Raw genomic sequence first — 19,561 nt, forward strand, 5'->3', positions numbered from 1 at the left:
ACCAAACCCTAAGCCCAACCATATCAGTCTTGAGAACAGAAGGTTATTGGTATCGGTTTGAAAAAAAGATATCGAGCATCATGGTATGCAGATGTGATGTCATACAAGAGTCACCAATACGACAATAATGCAGTTAAAGACAACACTCTCGCTGGCCTCCTTTGAACTCAACAGCAATGAAAGCAGAAATTGAACCAGGAAGCGGGCCTGGGACCGCCATGATTGGATTGGTGCTCCTCACCCCAGTAATGAATCCCAACTGCCGCCTTGCCTTCCTCTGAGCAAGAAATCTCGTCCCGTTTTAATCTCGTGAGATCTTGTGACTCCCCGAATGTATGTGATGGAAAGCTGTTTGGTACTCACCGGTCCTGCTTCCCGGTCTGTTTCCAGGTGATGACAGGTCATATGACGACACAGCAAAGAGCACAAAAAGAGAGAAAGACATACTTTTTAATGCAATATATTCTCTCGCCTTCAATAATGTGTGAAATGTGAAGAAAATCAAGACTTTTACTTCATACTGCTAAGAATGATGTGATTATTAGTCACAGTAGAGGTAATAATGAGATACTTCTGTTGTTAGGTGCGGGGGGGGGAGACAAAATGTAGAGAAAATGTGTTTTAATTACAGCTTTACGCCCATTTATTGCATACAAAAATAGATCAGACATCATTTCAAGGCCTTTATGCAAAAAGTAAGCACTTTAAAAGCTCAAAAAGACAAGAAGATTCACCCATTCATGGGAATTAGCTGCGCAACAGTACATTTATTGGCTTCATATTGGAAACTGCAGAGCAAAATAGAGAAAATAAAGAGGAGGAGCACACCGAAAGGATGAAATGCAAAGCAAGTAGAAGAGAAACGACCAAAACAGGAAGTAATCACAGTAATAGATTACCTCTGTGATGCTCAGCAGCTGCGGCGGCGGCGGCGGCGGCCTCCAGGTGAGCCCTCTCATCCTTGGCGGCCAACTGGGCCCCCAGAGCCCCGGACAGGGCCAGCAGACCTGAACCCCCACCCAGCGCCAGGCCCGGGTGGGGGAGTCCCGACGGGTGCGGGCCCACCGGGAGACCCTGTGCATGCTGGGAGAGGTGCTGGGCTTGAAGCTGCTGCTGCAGGGGAGGACGAGGAGGAGGAGGAGGAGGAGGAGGAGAGATGCGGGTGACTTCTAGGCGCTTGGAGGAGGGGGTGCCTCCACAAGAGGAGGTCAAGAGGAGAAAAGAAGTGCAACAGGAGAAATGCGGAGGTCAGGGCAGTGGGTGTGGCTACGTGGCCTCATTGACGGTCATAACAAGTCCATCAAAACATGTTGAATGCGTACGGGACGTCTTTAGGTCCAATCATACCAAGACAGCCAATCGGTGGAGTGGGCTGAGGATGCCTCAGTTTAGCAAAAGGAAGAAATCAATAGGAAAATAAAAGCAATAGAAGAAAATCAACAAATGGGAGGATAAGGTACACACGCTATGAGGCAGAGGGGGGAGCCCACGTACCCCTATCGAAGCATTTAACTCCCCCATGGTCACCTGTTTGGCGCGCTCCATGGCTTGGACCACCTGTTGTTGGTGCTGCAGGGGACAAAAACAAAAGAGAGAGGTCACACCTCATAAATATTCATGAAGTTGATGCATTAGCATGTGTTCAGCGTAGGCGTGTCTCCCCCCACCCTTCACATGCATCCTTGCTGGCAGGACAGTTTACACCAGGGGTGGACAAAGTGCGGCCCGGGGGGACAGTTGTGGCCCGCAGATATTTCTTTTAGCGGTACGTTCTAAAAATACAATTAAACAGGAACTCTAGAAAAACAGCAAAAATTGAGGAAAAAAACAGTAATTTTACAAGAATAACGTCAAAAGATTTGGAGTAAAGTTATACTTATATAATAAGATCTACAATTCTATCTGCTTTAAAGGCTGGACAGGACAGGGGTCGAAAGAAAAAAAAAAGAAAAAAAAAGCATAAAGTTGAAATATTCAGAGGCAAAAAGGACGTTATTTCTTCCAAAGTTGTTATATCAAGCAATTAGGTTGGGTGAAATAAAGTTAGAATATATGAGAACAAAGTCATAACATTCTAAGGAAAACGAATAATTTCAGAAGCATAATGTTGAAAAATTAAGGGAACAAAGGACATTGTTTTTTCAAAAGTCATAATATCATGATTTAAAAAACTAAACAGATTATCCGTGCAATTAGGTCGTAAAAACGTTATGAGTGGTAGTGGTAGTATTATGAGGGAAAAAGATTGATAAGCATAAAGTTGAACTATTAAGTTCAAAGTTGTTATATCATGATAAAAAAATGAATAAATGTGCAATTAAGATAGGAATAATAATAATAATAATAATAATAATAATGAGATTAAAGTCAAAATATTATGAGGAAAAACATTTTTTTAGAAGCATGAAGTGGAAATATTAAGGGGAAAATTTGTATTTTTTCCAAAGTTGGAATATCATGATTAAAAACTAATTAAGAATAAATGTGCAATTAGGTTGGGGGGAAAAAAAGTTAGAATATTATGAGAATGAAGTCAAAATATTCTGGGATCGAGGAAAAAAAGATTTGCAAGAATAAAGTTGAAATATTTGTTTAAAGAAAATGCAAAAGTGTAATGCAAGGAGAAAAATGGACATGTTTGTCACCGATAAAGCAAAGCTTCAGATGGAGCCTGATTCTTTTTACTACAGCGTTGCCTCGCTCCATCGCGGTTTACCTTTTCGCAGCCTCACGTATGAAACGTGAGTTATGTTCTAACTGGCTGTAGACCACTGTCAACCAATCAATCTCCTTCGTGCCGTTTCTTGCTGCGGCCATCACTAGCAAACTAGCTAACTGTGTGAGCTGCTTGCCGACCGCCAATAAACAAGAGAAGAAGAAGCAGCAGCAGCTAACTGTGCGATTCTGAACGCTGCATGTTTGCTAGTTTTCTCCCCGACAAAACCCACAACGCCGGCAAAACGTTCTGCACCCAAAAGGCAGAGAAAGACGCCAACCATCGCACAAAAAGTTGGACTTCTGGACATGTGGAAGGACGGTAGGAGTAGCGCGGCTGCAGGGCGCCATTACGGAATAAATCAACCTTTGGTTCGAGGAGGAAAATAGCAGCAAAAACACTACAGTGGAACTGTAAAATACGCGTGAGTCACTATGAATGAGCAATTCCTGTGTCCAACCTAGTAGATTGATCATTCAAATGTGAAATGTGAACTTTGAGAGTGTTCAAACAAGAGACATGTGAGAAAAGGTTCATGCCTGTCTGTATCACATGTATGGTGGGGGCTTTACAGCCTTAAAACATATAGAATCATTGGAAAAAATGAAGATGGCTACTTGGTGGAGTTCACTTATTGTGGGCTATTTTGGGAACATATCTCCAGTGATAAACGTGTGTGTGTGTGTGTGTGTGTGTGTTCTTGTCTTTTGAACAGATCTGTTGACATGCCACCTTTATCATGAGCACAATTTTCTTGGTGGCTGGTCCCTACCAAAAATGAATGCTAGGATGGCATCATTTCACTGTTAATGTGCGCGTGCGCGTGTGCGTGTGCGTGCGCGTGTGCGTGTGCGTGTGCGTGCAAGACCCACCTCCTGTGACAAGAATGGGATGAGTTGAGCGCAGATCACATTCAACCGCTTGGCAATCTCCGTCTGAAGGTGGTGGGGAGGATGAAAAAAAAAGATATTGTTACTTTGATGAATAAATGCATACACTATGCATGCACATGCACAAGCACGCACGCACACACACACTGCAAGCACACAGTGTTGCTGTGGCCTGCTTCTTCCCCAGGACCAGTGTGGTAAATATTTCAGCCGCTTACATCTGGTCCATGCAAATGGAACCTTTGCCAGGGAGTTGGACTAAAATATTCATGGCGAGCATCTGCTGTGGCCGCAGCCAGCCCACACACACACACACACACACACACACACACACACACACACACACACACACACACACACACACAATCTGCGTGGGTGTGTATGCGTCTGCTATGGCAGGCTGTCTGCATGTGTGTTCACATTTTGTGTGTGTTCGTGTGTTTCCTGCTGGGGGTCAATGACTCCTGAGTGTTTGTGTGTGTGTCTCCTACATAGCTAACCCCCCTTTCACCTCCTCCCATCTCATTAAGGGGGACGCTGACAAGACCACTGCTATTGGGCTACAAAACATACAGGAACTCAACATGTTAGCAAAACTACCGGTGCTCATCCATCACCGTGCAGTCTTTGTGTGTGTGAAGGAACAAAGAAAAAGCATAACATACTGAAAGATGTTTACGTTGGTCATTGACAGCGCATGGAATTTCATTTGTTGATTAGGACAAAATCAATCAAATCCTCATTTGTTGCAGTCCTCCTTACCTCCAGGTGTGCACAACCTACACTTAAATCAACATTTAAAAAGTGGATATCAAAGTTATCGGTATCATATCAGTCTTGAGCAGCAGAAAGTTATCGGTATCGGTTTGAAAACAAAGATATCACATCTCTACTAATAAGTAATAATAAATAAGCACTTTAAACAAGTGGGGGAGGGGGACAGTAATATTGTGAATTATCTTTTACAAACAGGTGAGGTACTAGAGAGCTGGATGGCGTGTAGAATAAATGAAGTCCTGTAGCGTTTACTGTGGGAACGGAACTGGAGAGGTCCGCTGTATTATGGATTTTTCCTCACATTTGGTGCTGATAAACAGGCATCTTTAAAATGCCCATCTGGCATACTAGGAGATATACAGTATCATTGTCATATGTTATTGTTGCTATATTATGACATTGCCAGTGGGGGTGTCACAGGACACGAGATCTTCAAGAACGAGACAAGATTTTAACACTACTTTGAAGAAAAGTACAATGAAAAAACATTTTAAAAACATTGATGACAGACAAAAGGGCTCACTCCATTCATGCCGTTGTTCTATGGAACAAACGCACCAGCGTGCTGAAGGCAATGCACAGAGTGAACTCTCTTCCTGCCTGTTTGGAGGAATGCATGCACATGGCAACATATTAAGGTGGGGCAAAACTTTTTACCTCGTTTTCATTTATGTCTAATTCATTTATTTATTTATTTATTTTAGTACCTTCCCGGGCCTTGTTTTTTTCCTGAATGAGAAATCTCCTAAGATCTGGCCACACCCCTAATTGTCATTATCACAAAAAACAAAAAACATTTGGTTGAGAGTTGAAGAATGTTTCCATACGCTGTTTTAAATCAGTTTAAGTCAGGAAATAATCCCTCTTGTCCCAACGTCTGCCTTGGTCTGTTGCTACCTTGTCAATGTTATTGACTGAAGTTAATGGCTGAGGTGCACACGCGCACGTGCACACACACGCGCACGTGCACACACATTTAGCAAGAAGGCCAGTAATGATATGCATGCAGAGATTATGACAACATCATTATGGCTGCAGGCTGTTTGTCTACTTCACAGTCTGTGTGTATGCGTGTACACACACACACACACACACACACACACACACACACACACACACACACACACACACACACACACACACACAACCCCATTCCCTCCTAAGTGATTTATTGACGGTGGACTGAACTTCCACCCCCTCCTCCTTTCCCCTTCTTCTTCCACCGCCTCCCACCAACCATCCTCCTCCTAATCCATCACCCCCCTCCACCCCCATCCCTCGGCCCCGCCTCCCCAGGGGAGACACAATGATTTCTTGTTAGAGAACTCCAACTACTAAATGACATCTTGAGGAGAGAGAGCGAGGAAAGAAGAGGAAGAGTAGCAGCAGAGAAAGAGAATGGGGGGGGGGGGGGGGGGGGGGGTGCAGAAATTGAAGAAGGGGTGATGAAAAGCGGGAGGAAGAGGAGAGGATTGGGTCGGGAGGACATGTGACGATGAACCGGGGTTGTGGCGAGGACGGCTAGACGGGGGAAGAAAGAAAGAAAAAAAAAAAAAAAGGAGGAGTGGGGAAGGCGGGGAAGTAAAAAAATCCATGGGTGGGGAGGTGGAGGGGGCAAAGCGTTGAGGAGGAAGGGGAGGCATCAGGAAGGCAGTGACCTGATTTCAAGGAGGAAGGGGAAGCACAAATGGGGATTGGATGAAAAAATAAAAGCAGTAGCGGCAACAGGACTGATACGGATGATGATGATGATGATGTCATCTGTCGGCTATTAACTTCCAGCGGAAGCCATCATCACAGGAAGAAAGCCACACGGGGAAAAGACACGGGGCGAGGAAGCCACACGCCAAGGGAACAAGGAAGGGAGGAAGGAAAGTTGACTCACCTGTTTGTGCATTTCGATGTTAAGGCCGTAGGACATCTCATAATACTGCAAGACAAAACAGCACTTTTTACTGCAATACTTTTTAGTACTGTCACAATAACACACTTTGCTGGATGGTAATTATTGCTGATAAATGATATTATTGTCAACATCATTTTGAGACTATTTTTTCATTAAATGTAACGATAATATATGACATCATAAGGCAGAATAGGTGTGCCCCATTACGTGCATCAATTAGCTGTTTTTATAATAATAATAATAATTATAATAATAATAATAATAATAATAATGGATTGTATTTTATATAGCGCTTTTCAAGTCACCCAAAGCGCTTCACAATGAAGTGACAACATTATTCATTCACTCCTCAGTCACACGCTGGTGGAGGAAACGTGGCTGCCAATTCCAACGCCAACTGCCTCTCTGACAACCGCCAAATATTAGCTCGTGTTCACACCCCAGTGTGGGCAGCACTGGGGGCAAGGTGGGTGAAGTGTCCTGTCCAGGGACACGACGACAGTGACTGGGTGGAGGGAGCGAGGATCGAAGCGCCAACCTTCCGGTTTCTGAACGACCTGCTCTACCTCCCGAGAGGCGCTGCCAGCCATATTATATCTTCAGAAGGCACAGAAAAGAGAGACGTGTGTGTGCATGTCTCGCATAAGGATTGCGGATGATGGGAAAAATGGAGAAAAAAAAAGTGCACTTTTCCTTTAAATGTCATAACCTCATGGAAAGTGAAAATAAAACATCTCATGTACCGTAAATAATGGTGTATAAGCCGCACATGCCCATGTCATAAAATGGCATACTGTGGTGCGCACGAGTCCGTCAGGTCTTTTTCAGGAGCCAATCATGAGCTTTGAAAAAATTCACGAGGAGCTTGTCGACCCATTGGAAATGACTCAATATATCAGTCTGACTCTTGGTGTCGTCTTATAAACACTAAACTCGTCACACAGCAACGAAACACTCAAGAGGTATACCCGGTACACACGTACCAATACAAGTTACACGTTTAAAGTTTTCCCGTAATGCATTTCATTTGAGCAAAACATTTCATTGGAGGACAAGCAGCATGGAAAAGAGATGGATGGCGGTGCAATGTTGCCTCTGCCCACCAGAGGGAGCCAGAGAAGCCTGGAGCCCTGAGGGAGGCTGACGTCACTGCAGTGCCCACATGAATGCGTTGCACAGACGCAATGCAACATTGGAAAACTTTAAAAGAGTTGGGGTTTTTTTCCCCATTTTTAACTCGCATTGGTCCATGTTTGTATATTTATCAAGCATACCTTTTGAGCTGTGCGATGAGTTTAGTGTTGTTTGTAAGATGTCAGACTGTTACATTGAGTAATGACCTCCTGCGATTTCCACTGAGTCGACAAGCTTGTGGCGAGTTTATTCAAAGCTTGTGATTGGCCCCTGCCAAGGACAGAGCTACCATTTCCTCACTGACTCGTGAGCGGCACAGTTTTTAAACAATTAGTAGTTCTGAAGTAAAGGAGATGTCACGAGTTCAGAACTTTAAAATTAGCCGCGCCGCTGTATAAGCCGCAGGGTACAAAGTTTACAGAAAAAAGTAGCAGCTCATTCGCCACAGCTGACGGTACTACAAGCTGTGAATGGGATTGGCATGAAATGAAAAAGGATCCGGTGTAAAAAGATGACGGCTCACAAGCATGTGCACTGAAAGGACAAATACCTTCCACCTTGGATACTGCAGCACTTAAACGTGACCCTGAAGAGCTTTGGGGGCACAAAGTGAGCAGCGGCGAGGAAGGCGGGAAGGTGTGGGAGCGTTGGAGTAATCATGTCTAATTTCAGCTATTTGACCCTGGCGTCTTTTAAGAGGTGCTGAGACGAGCATAGGAGGGAAAGACACAGGTGGCGCTCTCTCTCTCTCTCTCTCTCTTTCGCTTTCTCTCTCCCTCCCCCTCGTTTTAAAGTCCGATGCCTCACAAAGTGACAGGCTGACATTTGCTTTTCAGAGTGGAGATTGGCAAGTTGGAGCGCCGGAACGTTCTGGCAGGATGGGAAGAGAGGAGATGGGCAGGGGTTGTCTCCCTGCAGATTTCTTTCTTGGCACAGTGTGTGTGTGTGTGTGTGTGTGTGTGTGTGTGTGTGTCTCCATAAAAAAGATGCCTTTCCTGGCAGCTGGCAGCTCTGCTCCACAGTTGCTGTGCCAAGTTTTGACTGTTGCTTAGCAACATCCAAACTCCTCCAAATCAGCTGCCAGGAGAGGAGACCTCGCCTGTGCTTGGTGCCAGCTTGCTAACCCCCCCCCCTTCCCTAGCAAGAGCCAAAACTTCAACCACTCCCTTCCTCCCTGCCTCCCTCCAGTGCCAGGAATGCCACATAGCATTTTTGGCAGGGTCCAAGTGGACTCTTGGCATCTTGCACTGGCTCAGCTGTGGATGCGAGCGTTGTGACGGCAGGTGAACCAATACGTCCTGCATGCTGGCTGCACTGCACGCACCACAAACACATTGAACCCAAAATGCAATTTCCTCCTCTCATTCTGTGTGGAAGTGGTAAATTTTGCATTCGCTGTCCTATGTCCCCACTCCGTTTACTTTAATTTTGTACTTGAAAAGTTTTTCTTCACTTTCCATGAGTTTACGACATTTAGGGGCTATCCACACGGAAACGTTTTCAGGTCAAACTAGCAAAGTATTTCATGGTTTCAGGCTCTCATCCACACAGAAACTGCGTTCTGGGTGCCGTGAAAAGGTATTTTTCAAAAACTTCTGCAGTGGGAAAATCTGAAAACACCGGCTTGTCGTTTTGGTGGAGACAGCCAACACGAAACCAGAAGTGAGCTTTGACGACAAGCCAACAATATTGGAATATTTCAATGGACATGACACAGTTCTTGATATGTCGCCGTCTTAATGACTAAAAAAAACACTCATACCTCGGTTAACGTCCACCCCAGTTACTGTAGTATGTTTCGGTTAACATCCAAAATCTTTGCTCAAATTTTGCCTTGGTTTGCTCCCAACACAAGAGCAGTTTCAGTGGCAGATTACTATCACGGTCCTGCTCCACTGAAAGACTAAGCAGATCATTCCATGATGGAAAGGAGCCTCCTCAGTGTCCTATGCTCTTCCACAGATGTCAGGCTATCCAGCACTGAGCTGCTTGGCGTTCACCCACTTGCTTAGCATCCAAAATACTGTCCGGTTTGTTTACAACGCCATCTTGAATCATGCGCCCAAGGCGAAATCTCAGACACTTGTACGTGATCACGCAGTGCATTGTGGCCCGCGGTCGCCATGTTCGCAACAGCGTTTGCTTATATCAGAGTTGTCGACAGACACACGACGTAACAAACACACGGACACAAGGGTGCTAGACCTCCCATTGTTACGGCTTAAAAGAGAAGACCGTCGTCAGTTCATAGGTATGTAAAAATTTGTCACCAATTCTGTTCATTACTTTTATGAACAGAATTTCTAGGCGCAGCCAGGGAGTTGAGGGGTTCTGGTTTGGTGGCTGCAGGATTGGGTCTCTGCTTTTTGCAGATGATGTGGTCCTGCTGGCTTCATCGAGCCGTGACCTTCAACTCTCGCTGGATCTGTTCGCAGCCGAGTGTGAAGCGGCCGGGATGAGAATCGGCACCTCCAAGTCCGAGTCCTTGGTTCTCGCTCGGAAAAGGGTGGCGTGCCGTCTCTGGGTCGGGGATGAGATCCTGCCCCATGGAGGGGTTGAAGTACCTCGGGGTTTTGTTGACGAGTGAGAAAAGGATGGAACACGAGACGGACAGGCGGATCGGTGCGGCGTCTGCAGTGATGCGGACTCTACATTGATCCGTTGCGGTGAAGAGGGAGCTGAGCCCAAAGGCAAAGCTCTCAATTTACCGGTCCAGCTACGTTCCTACCCTCACCTATGAGCTTTGGGTAGTGACCCAAAGGACGAGATGGCGGGTACAAGCGGCCCAGATGAGTTTTCTCCGTAGGGTGGCTGTGCCCTCCCTTAGAGACAAGGTGAGAAGCACTGTCATCCGGAGTAGAACCGCTGCTCCTCCGCATTGAGAGGAGCCAGGTGAGGTGCCTCGGGCATCTGGTCAGGATGGCTTCCGGACGCCTCCCTGGGGAGGTGTTCTGGCCACATCCGACTTGAAGAAGACTCAGGACACGTTGGAGAGACTATGTCTCCCAACAAAACTAGGTAAAAGTGATGTTAAATGTTCGGTTGTCATTCATTTGTCGTAATTTGGGTGTCTGGACCAGATTGATTGGATTTACATTATTTTCTATGGGAACATTTTCTTGGGTTAGTTTCCGTTTTAGTTTGATTTGGAAAGAGGAACAGATTAATGATGTTAACCAAGGCATCACTGTAGTTCTTGGAGTTTTAATGGCGACGCTTGTGAACATCAGCAGCCACCGTGTGAAATATTGATCTGAAACTGGAGGAGTGTGTCCTGGACGAAGCTAACCAGGTGTGTTTAGCCTAGACAATAACTAGAAGCATCTAAGTGTTCTTTACCCTGATGTGGAACATGTGTGTGTGTGTGGTCTTTGCATGTGGTTTGTGGTGGGTGTTTAGCAGCTGTTAGCAGATGAAAAGGATGGAGCCCACTTGGCAGCAGCGTGTTGTTGGCTCACCATAACGTAGTGTCTCTGGATCTCTGTCTTCTCTGTGGCCAGTTTCTCACATTCCAGCTTCAAACTGCAACAACAACAACAACAACAAAGACAGCGATGAGAGAGAAGTTCATGAAATTAAAAAGAGTTACTTGCAAATCGCAGTGAGCAACCACTCCATCATCATCGTGCACTACAGGGAAAGGAGGGGGCGGGATTAAAAGAGGGTGCAGACAGCCCATTATCAACTGTGAGCAAATAGAAAAGTCACACATAGAACCTGGCACCCATGCAAGTGTGCAGGAGGTCACGCTCTTTTGTTTGGAGCATTTTTGGATCTACCTGTCCTCAAATTACTTTAAAAACATCCCTAATTAGAAGCCAATGTAAATGTCAAGCACAGCCTTCAGCAAATACAAGAATAAAACAACAATAGGGCTGCGTGAGCCTGAAAAATATGTCAATCATCATTTCCTTGCTGAGATTTGAGACTGCAAATGCACACACTTGTTTTTTTTTATATTACTGTCATTTTTAATCTATTACTATCATCCTATCTCCATGGGAGGTCCCGGAAGGACAGTTGACGGGGGAATTTAATTTCTTCAATCCCAGCCATTTTCCAAAAGACAACCCCTTCAGTTGCGGGCATTTTAGACCATTTGTGCTGATCTTTCAAGGCACACAGAATATTGTGTTGTATGCTTATATAAACATGGAACCTACCAAAAGGAACATTACACTCCCCTCTTCCATCAGGAAAAAAAGTTTGCTTCTACCTTTTTCTGCTCTTTAGTAATTAGCAGTAGAACATAGGTAAGTTTCAGGAAAATATCAGTTCCTGACTAAAGAAGGGAGAAAAGCCTTTTGTTTCATTTCAAGCATAACTTTCACTTTGACACAAATATTTTTTGCTTTTGCGACAGCTCAATTATGTAAACAACCACTCCACAACATAAACACCACAAAATAGGCTTGTTTTACATCAAAATAACAATTTATTTACAAATATAACACCATGAACTATTTACAATTTTCACATTTGGAACTAAACTGTGTGTGTGCACGTGTGAGTACCTCTTTTAGCTTGGTGAAATACATAAACCGGGGTGTGTCCAAAGTGCGGTCCGGGAGCCACTTGTGGACAGAGGGGTTTTTTTGTTTGTTTTTTGTTTTTTAAAATGGGCCCGTGGCACATTGTGAAAATAAGCTAACACACATGAAAACTAGAAAAAAATTAAATGCATTCACAGCCCGGAAAACTCCCGGATTCTCCGCATTTCTTTCTTTCTTTTCCAAAAGTGTCCTCCATGAATGTGTGTACACAGTGAACAGGGTAGGGGCGAATCAGAGGTGCTATCATGTCTATGCAGATGTGGAAAAGGTGAAAAAGTTTATACGAAATTCCGTCTTTGCGCTGTTTTACCCCCATATTTGCTGTTGTCCCCCCCCAAAAATATTCCAACTTTCCTCTTAAATAGTCTTTGTGAATTTTCTTTTCGTAATATGACTTTATTCTCATAATATTTTGACTTCTTCCTCATAATATTATGAGTTCATTCTTCTAAATTGTAACCTTTTTCCCCAATTAGAATGACTTCTTTCTCTTCATATTTGGACTTTAATCTCGTAAAATGACATTTTCCCCATTTCGGCTGGGTTTCTTTTCCAACTTTCTTCTTGTAAATTTTCTTCTCTTAATGATGGATTTATTCCCATAATACGTTGGCTTCTTCCTAACCGAATTTTTTAAAAATGATGCTATGTTTATTCTCCTAAAATGACGTTATTTCTCCTCATAATATTACAATATTAAGATTTTTCTCTAAATATTTTAACTTTAATCTGTTTTTCCATTTCATTTCCACTTTCTGACTATTTCAGCTTTCTTCTTGTAAATGTTCTTCTTGTAATTATGACGTTATTCCCACAATTTTTGGCCGTCTTCCCAACCTAATTTTATTTTGTTTTGTTTCCCATAATAGTATGATTGAAAAACACACATTTTGACTTTAATATTAAACTCTGTTATTAAAATTATTTATTTTTTCCTCATAATATGAATTTATTCTTATAAAATTGCCACTTTTCTCATTCAAATATGACTTTTTTCTCTGAATATTTTTACTTTATTCTCATAAAATTACATCTGTTTTTCCATTTCTGCTGGCTTTTTTTTGTTTTTTTTTATTTTCCAAGTATTTCAACTTTGTTCTTGTAAATGTTCTTCTTGTACTCATGACTTTAGTCCCGTAATATTTGGACTTCTTCCCAACCTAATTTTGCAAAAATCACAATTTTGTTTCGTTTCATAATGACTTTTAAAAAACATATTTTTTATATTACAGTCTATGGTACCATGTTGCATTTATTATTTCCTCCTAATATTATGAATTTAGTCTTGTAACACCTAAAAGTTTTTTAGTCTCTAAAAAATGACATGCACATGTGTCACGGCCAAATAAGCAATGATGTCATCAAGACCTACCCCACCCCCACCCTGCAACCCACCACCACAAGTAGATTGCAGTCCTATGGGAGACGCTCTACGTCGCACATCTGCATTGAACATCCCCTTCAAATGTCACGCATGACCTCATTTAAACGCTCTCCAATTGGATATGTGGATGCGCACACACACACACACACACACACAGCCTCTCCCATGTGTCCCATATCTGTGTGTCTGCCTCACCACACGGCCAAACACGTCCCCGCTGTCCCCTAAAATTGGATAATGCCTTTGGCTGCACTTGCCAATGTACGCACGCACGCACACACACACACACACACACACACACACACACACACCTCCGTGTTTGTGCAACAGGTGCACATACATGCACACACAACACTTTCACCTCTGCAACTCAATCACACCTTCCTCCCTCCACCCTCCCCAGAGAAAGAGCATTTTGGGCCCATTTATGCTGATTTGTTTGCAGGCAGCAAATGGATTGATTGGGGGGAGGGGTGTGTGTGTGTGTGTGTGTGTGTGTGTGTGTGTGTGTGTGTGTGTGTGTGTGTGTGTGTCACACTGGAGTTGCGTGGTGGAGAAAAATTAGAATATGATTAATACCGCAACATTAACCCTCCAGCAGCAACAGGTAATAACAGCCATGTCCGCTCCCCTTACACACACACACACACACACACACACACACACACACACACACACACACACACACACACACACACACATAATTGAGTCGTTTATCATTGCCAGCCAGTGGAGGAGAAAGAGAGCGAGGGAAGTGAGGGAGGGAAGCAGGAGAGAGGAAGAGGCGGTGCTGATTGGAGTCCAAAGGTGGAGGGTAGTAAGGATTAAACTCCCCCACCCCCACCCCCCCACCGCCAACACCTTATAGATTTTATTACACTGCAAGTGCCTCTCAGCAGAACTTACTCACAGCTGTGTGTGTGTGCGCGCGCGTGTGTGCGTGTGGGGTTGGGGGGGTGTAGCGCCATGACCACACGTTGACACATTTTACCAATGCTGTATTTACATATACTGTATTTCCTGGGGTAGTTTATTAGGTCCCTGTGTAATCACCAAATTCAGTTTTTTCCATTTCCATTTTTTAGAATTCCCTTTTTTACCTTTTATTTTACCAGCATGGGGCGCGTGCTTTTTGGGTCAGTGAATAAAATGTCCATTAACTCGTATCTATGCATTTTTAGAAACCTGAACGCCTGATCCCACCAACGTATTTTTACATCTTTCACAAAAAGAAGTGATGATGCACCTCCCCACTAATGGATTTCACTTCAGAGCAATTTTAAGGCATAAAAACGGCCACAAGGTGGCAGAAGTGCATTTGATCATGTGGATGGAAGGAACACACGTATGTACACACGTGCACGCACATAGTTCAGGTCCAAATATGAAAAATAGTTCACAGTGTTATATTTGATGTAAAACAACCAGGAATGTCCGATATCGGCTGTTTTACTGATAACCGATATGCCGATATTGTCCAATTGAGTTGAGTGGAGACTAAACTGATTGGTGCCACCTACCTCAACTCCTGTCTCGTTGTGAATCACATCTCTACATTTGGTGATGTTGGTGGGCCGATATTATCGGACATCCCTAAAAACAAGCCTTTTTTGTGTTGTTTATGTTGTGGTATAGTTGTTTAGATATTTGTGCTGTCACAAAAGTAAAAAATCTTTGTGTCAAAGTGAAAGTTATTCTTGAAATGTATCTTTTCACAAAAAGCTGGTTTTCTCCTGTTTTTAGTCAGGAACTGATATTTTCCTGAAACAGAAAAAGGTAGAAACAAACTTTTTCCCCTGATGAAAGAGGGGAGTGTAATGTTTCTTTTGGTAGGTTCCATGTTTGTATAAGCATACAACACAATATTCTGTGTGCCTTGAAAGATCAGCCCAAATGGTCTATCATGGGTTGAATTCTGAAAAAGGACTGGGACTGAATGAGTTACCGTAAAGCACCGTGTATTAACCACACCCCCATTTTCAGGCTCATGGCGGGAGAAAAACATTTTTTAGTTCATAAATGCTTGCCAACTCTTTCATCTCAAATCAACATGCATAAAAGGTACTAAGCAATTTCAAAAAGAAGCAGAAAGGAGAAATCTGAACTTCGGCATCTAGATCTTTAATATTATGGCTAAGCACAGATTAATAATAATAATTAATAATAATAAATCAAAATAAAGAAATTTGCAATTTTCAGAGATGTTTTGATATCTTATCTTTCACTGCTTTCTTTTTCTCTATTATTATTTTATTGCATTGCTTCAGTGTGAATTTGAATGAACTCCAACGTTGTATTGTTTTTACATCTGCAATGTTTTAATGGAAGCTTAGCTTAGCTTCAGTGTATATGGAGATCCTTTCACTGTGTGAAAATACAGACAGCCGTCAGATAAGTTCGTTGCATACACAAGCACTTTCAGCAACTGTACAGCAGAGGGCGCTAAAGTCAAAGCAACTGTCTGACCCACAGACGGCTATTCTAAAATGGGCTTCTTGTCAATTTCTGCGTCTGCACCGCACACTGATTTTTTGCTTCTTACCAGTGGAAAAAAAGTGCGGTTTATACACGGTGCTTTACGGTAATTAAATGCAAAACTCACATTTATTGATGCAACACATGATTGGCCGATTTAGGTGAGTATTTGACAGCAATCGCTTCTAATATATTTCAGTATTAAACAGAATGAACAAGGTGAGTGCATGAACAGCAACAACCCACACAGACAGTTTTCCAACTGGGGGGAAAAAAAAAAAACAACGGCGGTGCCACGGGCAGTGGAGCCTTCGTCCTGACAGCCAACACTTACTGAGGCGTTTGGTTGGCAAAGTAAATATAAACGAAACAGTGGTGTCGCTGGCTACATTGCAAAAACAAACATACACAAACATGTGTCAAGCTAATGCGGCTCACACATGTACACTATACTTGAGTACCATCTAGTGGTTCAATGGCAACTAATGAAAAAACGGTCTCAAATAAGGTTGTCAATAATGTCGATTATCGACGATAATTTATAGCACAATTATCAACCAGCAAAATTTGTTATTGTGACGAGCCTAAATGCCAACATGTAAGGCGACTTTCTGCAGCAGAGCATAATCCTCACGTGGGAAAATGGGCTGCATGGCAGTAGAATGAAACTTTGAAGAAAGAAGGAAATAAAAAGGGGGGGGTGTGAGTGGAGGGGAGGTTTTTATGAGAAAAGCAGAAAACACAGCAAGGATAAACCATGATTGAAGGTGCAAAAAAAAAAAAATTAAAAAAAAAAATCTGAGATATGAGTCTGTGTGTGTGTGTGTGTGTGTGTGTGTGTGTGTGTCTTATGCGTGTTCTTCCCATCTTTGCCTGCCGGTGACAGAAGATAAGGTGATCTTGCTGAATGTGCTACAAATGTGCAGCCTGCTGGTCTTCTGACAGCTCCGTTGGTGCTGTATTGCTGATGAACAAACGTGCACGCTCATATGCACGCGCGCACACACACACACACAATATTCTTCATTTTAATACACACACTCAGACGGCAGGAACCACACGCTTGAAACATGTAGATACTTTTAGTCATAAACATGGCCCTCCACTTTGAACACAGTCCGGGAGGCCCCCCCCCCGGGTAGGAAACCTATGGCTCGGGAGCCATATGTGGCTCTTTTGTCTTTTTGACACGTCTTAAACACCATAACATTTATTTCTACTTGACATTTTAAATTTAAAAAATACCCTTCAAAATAAAAAACTTGATGTCTTTGAATCCATCCTTCTATGGTGTGGCCAGCTGTCCCACTGATATTTTCCAGGCGAGACACCAAAACTCGATTATTACTGAATAATGCGGTAGCCCACCCGGGTCATTGAGAGGTCAAGAAGTAAACTTCCCTCCTTTCATCATCAGTCAGCTAGTTAATTCTGCAGAGCCAACCCTTTTGACAAAGAAGATGGCGAAAAGAAAGAAAAATAAGTACGGTGGGAAACCATGCAGCAGCAGAAGTCGCATTAATGGTAAGTACATTTTAAAATATGTGACTTTCATGGCTCTCGACCTCTGCTGTAAGGACTTCAATATTGACTGAAAGCCCTTCAGAAAAAATGAATACAACAGCCCTGGCGCCATCAACTATAAAAGTCATTTTTGCAAATGCATCCATCGCTTTCAAAAATGGAACAATGTGGAACATAATTCCAAACAATACATAACGTGTTTAAGCACAGTCGATCAATCATGTCAGGGACCCTTTCATCATGTTGGCGGTGCACCCTCCTTTGCGTGATATCGCTGCGTTGTAACGCTTCTTCTTTGTTGGTGTTTGAGGCTATTTCTTCCAATCAGCAGAAAGCAGTCATCGAAAGTAAAAAATGGGAACAATCCCGGGCGAAGTGGGAATGTTGGTCTCGGTTCCCAACCTTTCACCGGCACGCCATCTCTAGGAACCATTTGTAGCAATTAGGTCCATCAAATGTCCGCTGGCAAAAGCAGAAGATGCGGAATCACTAAATGGTGAAAATAGCGTTTGCTGGATGTCGGAGTGACGCTCACCATTTAAACGTCTTGGTGCCGCGTTGACCTTCACTTTTAAAAAGATATTCTGCACTGAACTCCATCGCCGCTTCTATTGAAGACAAAACCGTCCTCTCAGACCGTTTAGCATCCCCGCCTCCACGTTGGCGACTCTTCACTGTGCATCTCATCAAATATTGATCAACCTTTCCTCACGAGTCCACTTGGGGAAAAATCTCTCCCAGAGAGACACCGAAGCATCACCCACCCAACATGTGCATCATCTTTCATGGCATCAGGCTGAGCACGCTTGGTTGTGCCATCACACCCATTGCTACGTTACATATGCGTCTCACCGAGGCGGAATCAGCCCATTCAATCCCAGCCATTCAAATGGAATATGCTGGGAGGTTATAAGACAAAATAGGAAGTGACATTTAGTTAAGTCTTGACGACGACGTGCACGTTTTTGACTTCGTACCGGTTGCCAGCACGTCAACATAAGGGCTCCAGGCTGTGACTAAATGGTTGCATTCTGCGACTAAAATGAGACATCGCAAGTCAATTTTTCATCTGCACCTGTGGACAAGTGACACACTTTGTCCCTTATTACTGGGAGAATGAAAAATCCATAAAAGTCCATAAAATGTGGAGTCAACCGATGTCAGCTCGTCAGCAGTCTAAGCCGATCCATGGCAGCATGGATAGGCTTCAACTGCATTCCATTGACTTTGCTACCATCTTTGTTTACACATTTTGAATGGCTCTCACATCCTTCTGTCTCTCTGGCGGCAGCTAGCTAGCTAGCTAGAGTTAACCACCTAGCCTCTGGGCCGCAAAGTCCAAACTCCAAACAAGCAATGCGGTTCGCTCTGAGCTCATTTTTGTCCCACGGGGAAGCTAGGATGGCCGTCACGTTCATGGGGTACCTGCAAACTGACTTTTTTTTTTTTTTTTTTTAAGTGTGACTTATCAGCCTCGCTCTCTCTGCTCTGATTTTCAGTAGCTCACCAAAGAATATTTGCTTCAACTCTTTATTGATTTTTTATTTCTATTTTTTTGTTGCTGACAAACTGCTCCACCCTTCAGCCCATTAGAGGACAGTGACGCACAAACGAGCTGGTCTGCCATCCCACATGAACCCCTAAAGAGGAAGAAAGGAGACAAACACCAAAGAAGAAGAAGGTGGGTGGATGTGTGTGCAAAGAGTGCTGTATTGGAGCTATTAGTATTCATCAGTAATACGGTCAACATGAGAGGACATGCGAACGTTTACTTGGCAAGTCGATATCGGTGTGGCCCCTACACTTTCTGTTTGCGCTCCTAAAATGCTACATTCGGGGCCACTGGAGTCTGGAGCCCTGAACATGGTTCTTGTTTACTCCCAACTGCCGTTAAAAATGAAAAAGACGACTTTTGCCAGTCTGTGGTGTCAGAATGATGCTAAAAACAACAACAAAACTAAACAAAACAACACCCCTCCCTCAGCATCTGCAGCTCGTCCTGTGCCAAAAACACAAAACGCTTTGGGGCATCCAAACACTTGGAACGGCCTCAACACTCGCTTAGTTACAAATTCAGTGAAATGTGTGGGATTGACTGTTGCTTAACAGCATCTTGGAGCGATCGAAGCGTGAGTGCACTACTTGGCAACAACCAGCAGAGGCGCCGTACATTCATTCCCCAACACAGCAAATGCCCTCATT

The 19,561-nt window shown here is 43.5% G+C and overlaps 1 protein-coding gene across 4 annotated transcripts in view; it reads right to left on the reverse strand.

Annotated features, from left to right (window-relative positions):
* tle2a (TLE family member 2, transcriptional corepressor a) overlaps window positions 1–19,561 on the reverse strand; it is a 69,399-nt gene that overhangs the window by 9,972 nt on the left and 39,866 nt on the right. The window contains exons 3-8 of one of the 4 annotated variants that reach the window (XM_054789652.1): window positions 10,882–10,945; window positions 6,269–6,313; window positions 3,589–3,651; window positions 1,528–1,569; window positions 900–1,110; window positions 364–380 (exon numbers count right to left, since the gene is read on the reverse strand). In XM_054789652.1, coding sequence (XP_054645627.1) covers window positions 364–380; window positions 900–1,110; window positions 1,528–1,569; window positions 3,589–3,651; window positions 6,269–6,313; window positions 10,882–10,945 — 442 coding nt within the window. Of the gene's footprint in view, window positions 1–363; window positions 381–899; window positions 1,114–1,464; window positions 1,570–3,588; window positions 3,652–6,268; window positions 6,314–10,881; window positions 10,946–19,561 lie in introns of all 4 variants that reach the window. The other 3 variants (XM_054789649.1, XM_054789651.1, XM_054789650.1) reach the window with 3 other exon arrangements.

Source organism: Dunckerocampus dactyliophorus, chromosome 10 (assembly GCF_027744805.1).
Source record: "Dunckerocampus dactyliophorus isolate RoL2022-P2 chromosome 10, RoL_Ddac_1.1, whole genome shotgun sequence".
Classification (NCBI taxonomy): domain Eukaryota; kingdom Metazoa; phylum Chordata; class Actinopteri; order Syngnathiformes; family Syngnathidae; genus Dunckerocampus; species Dunckerocampus dactyliophorus.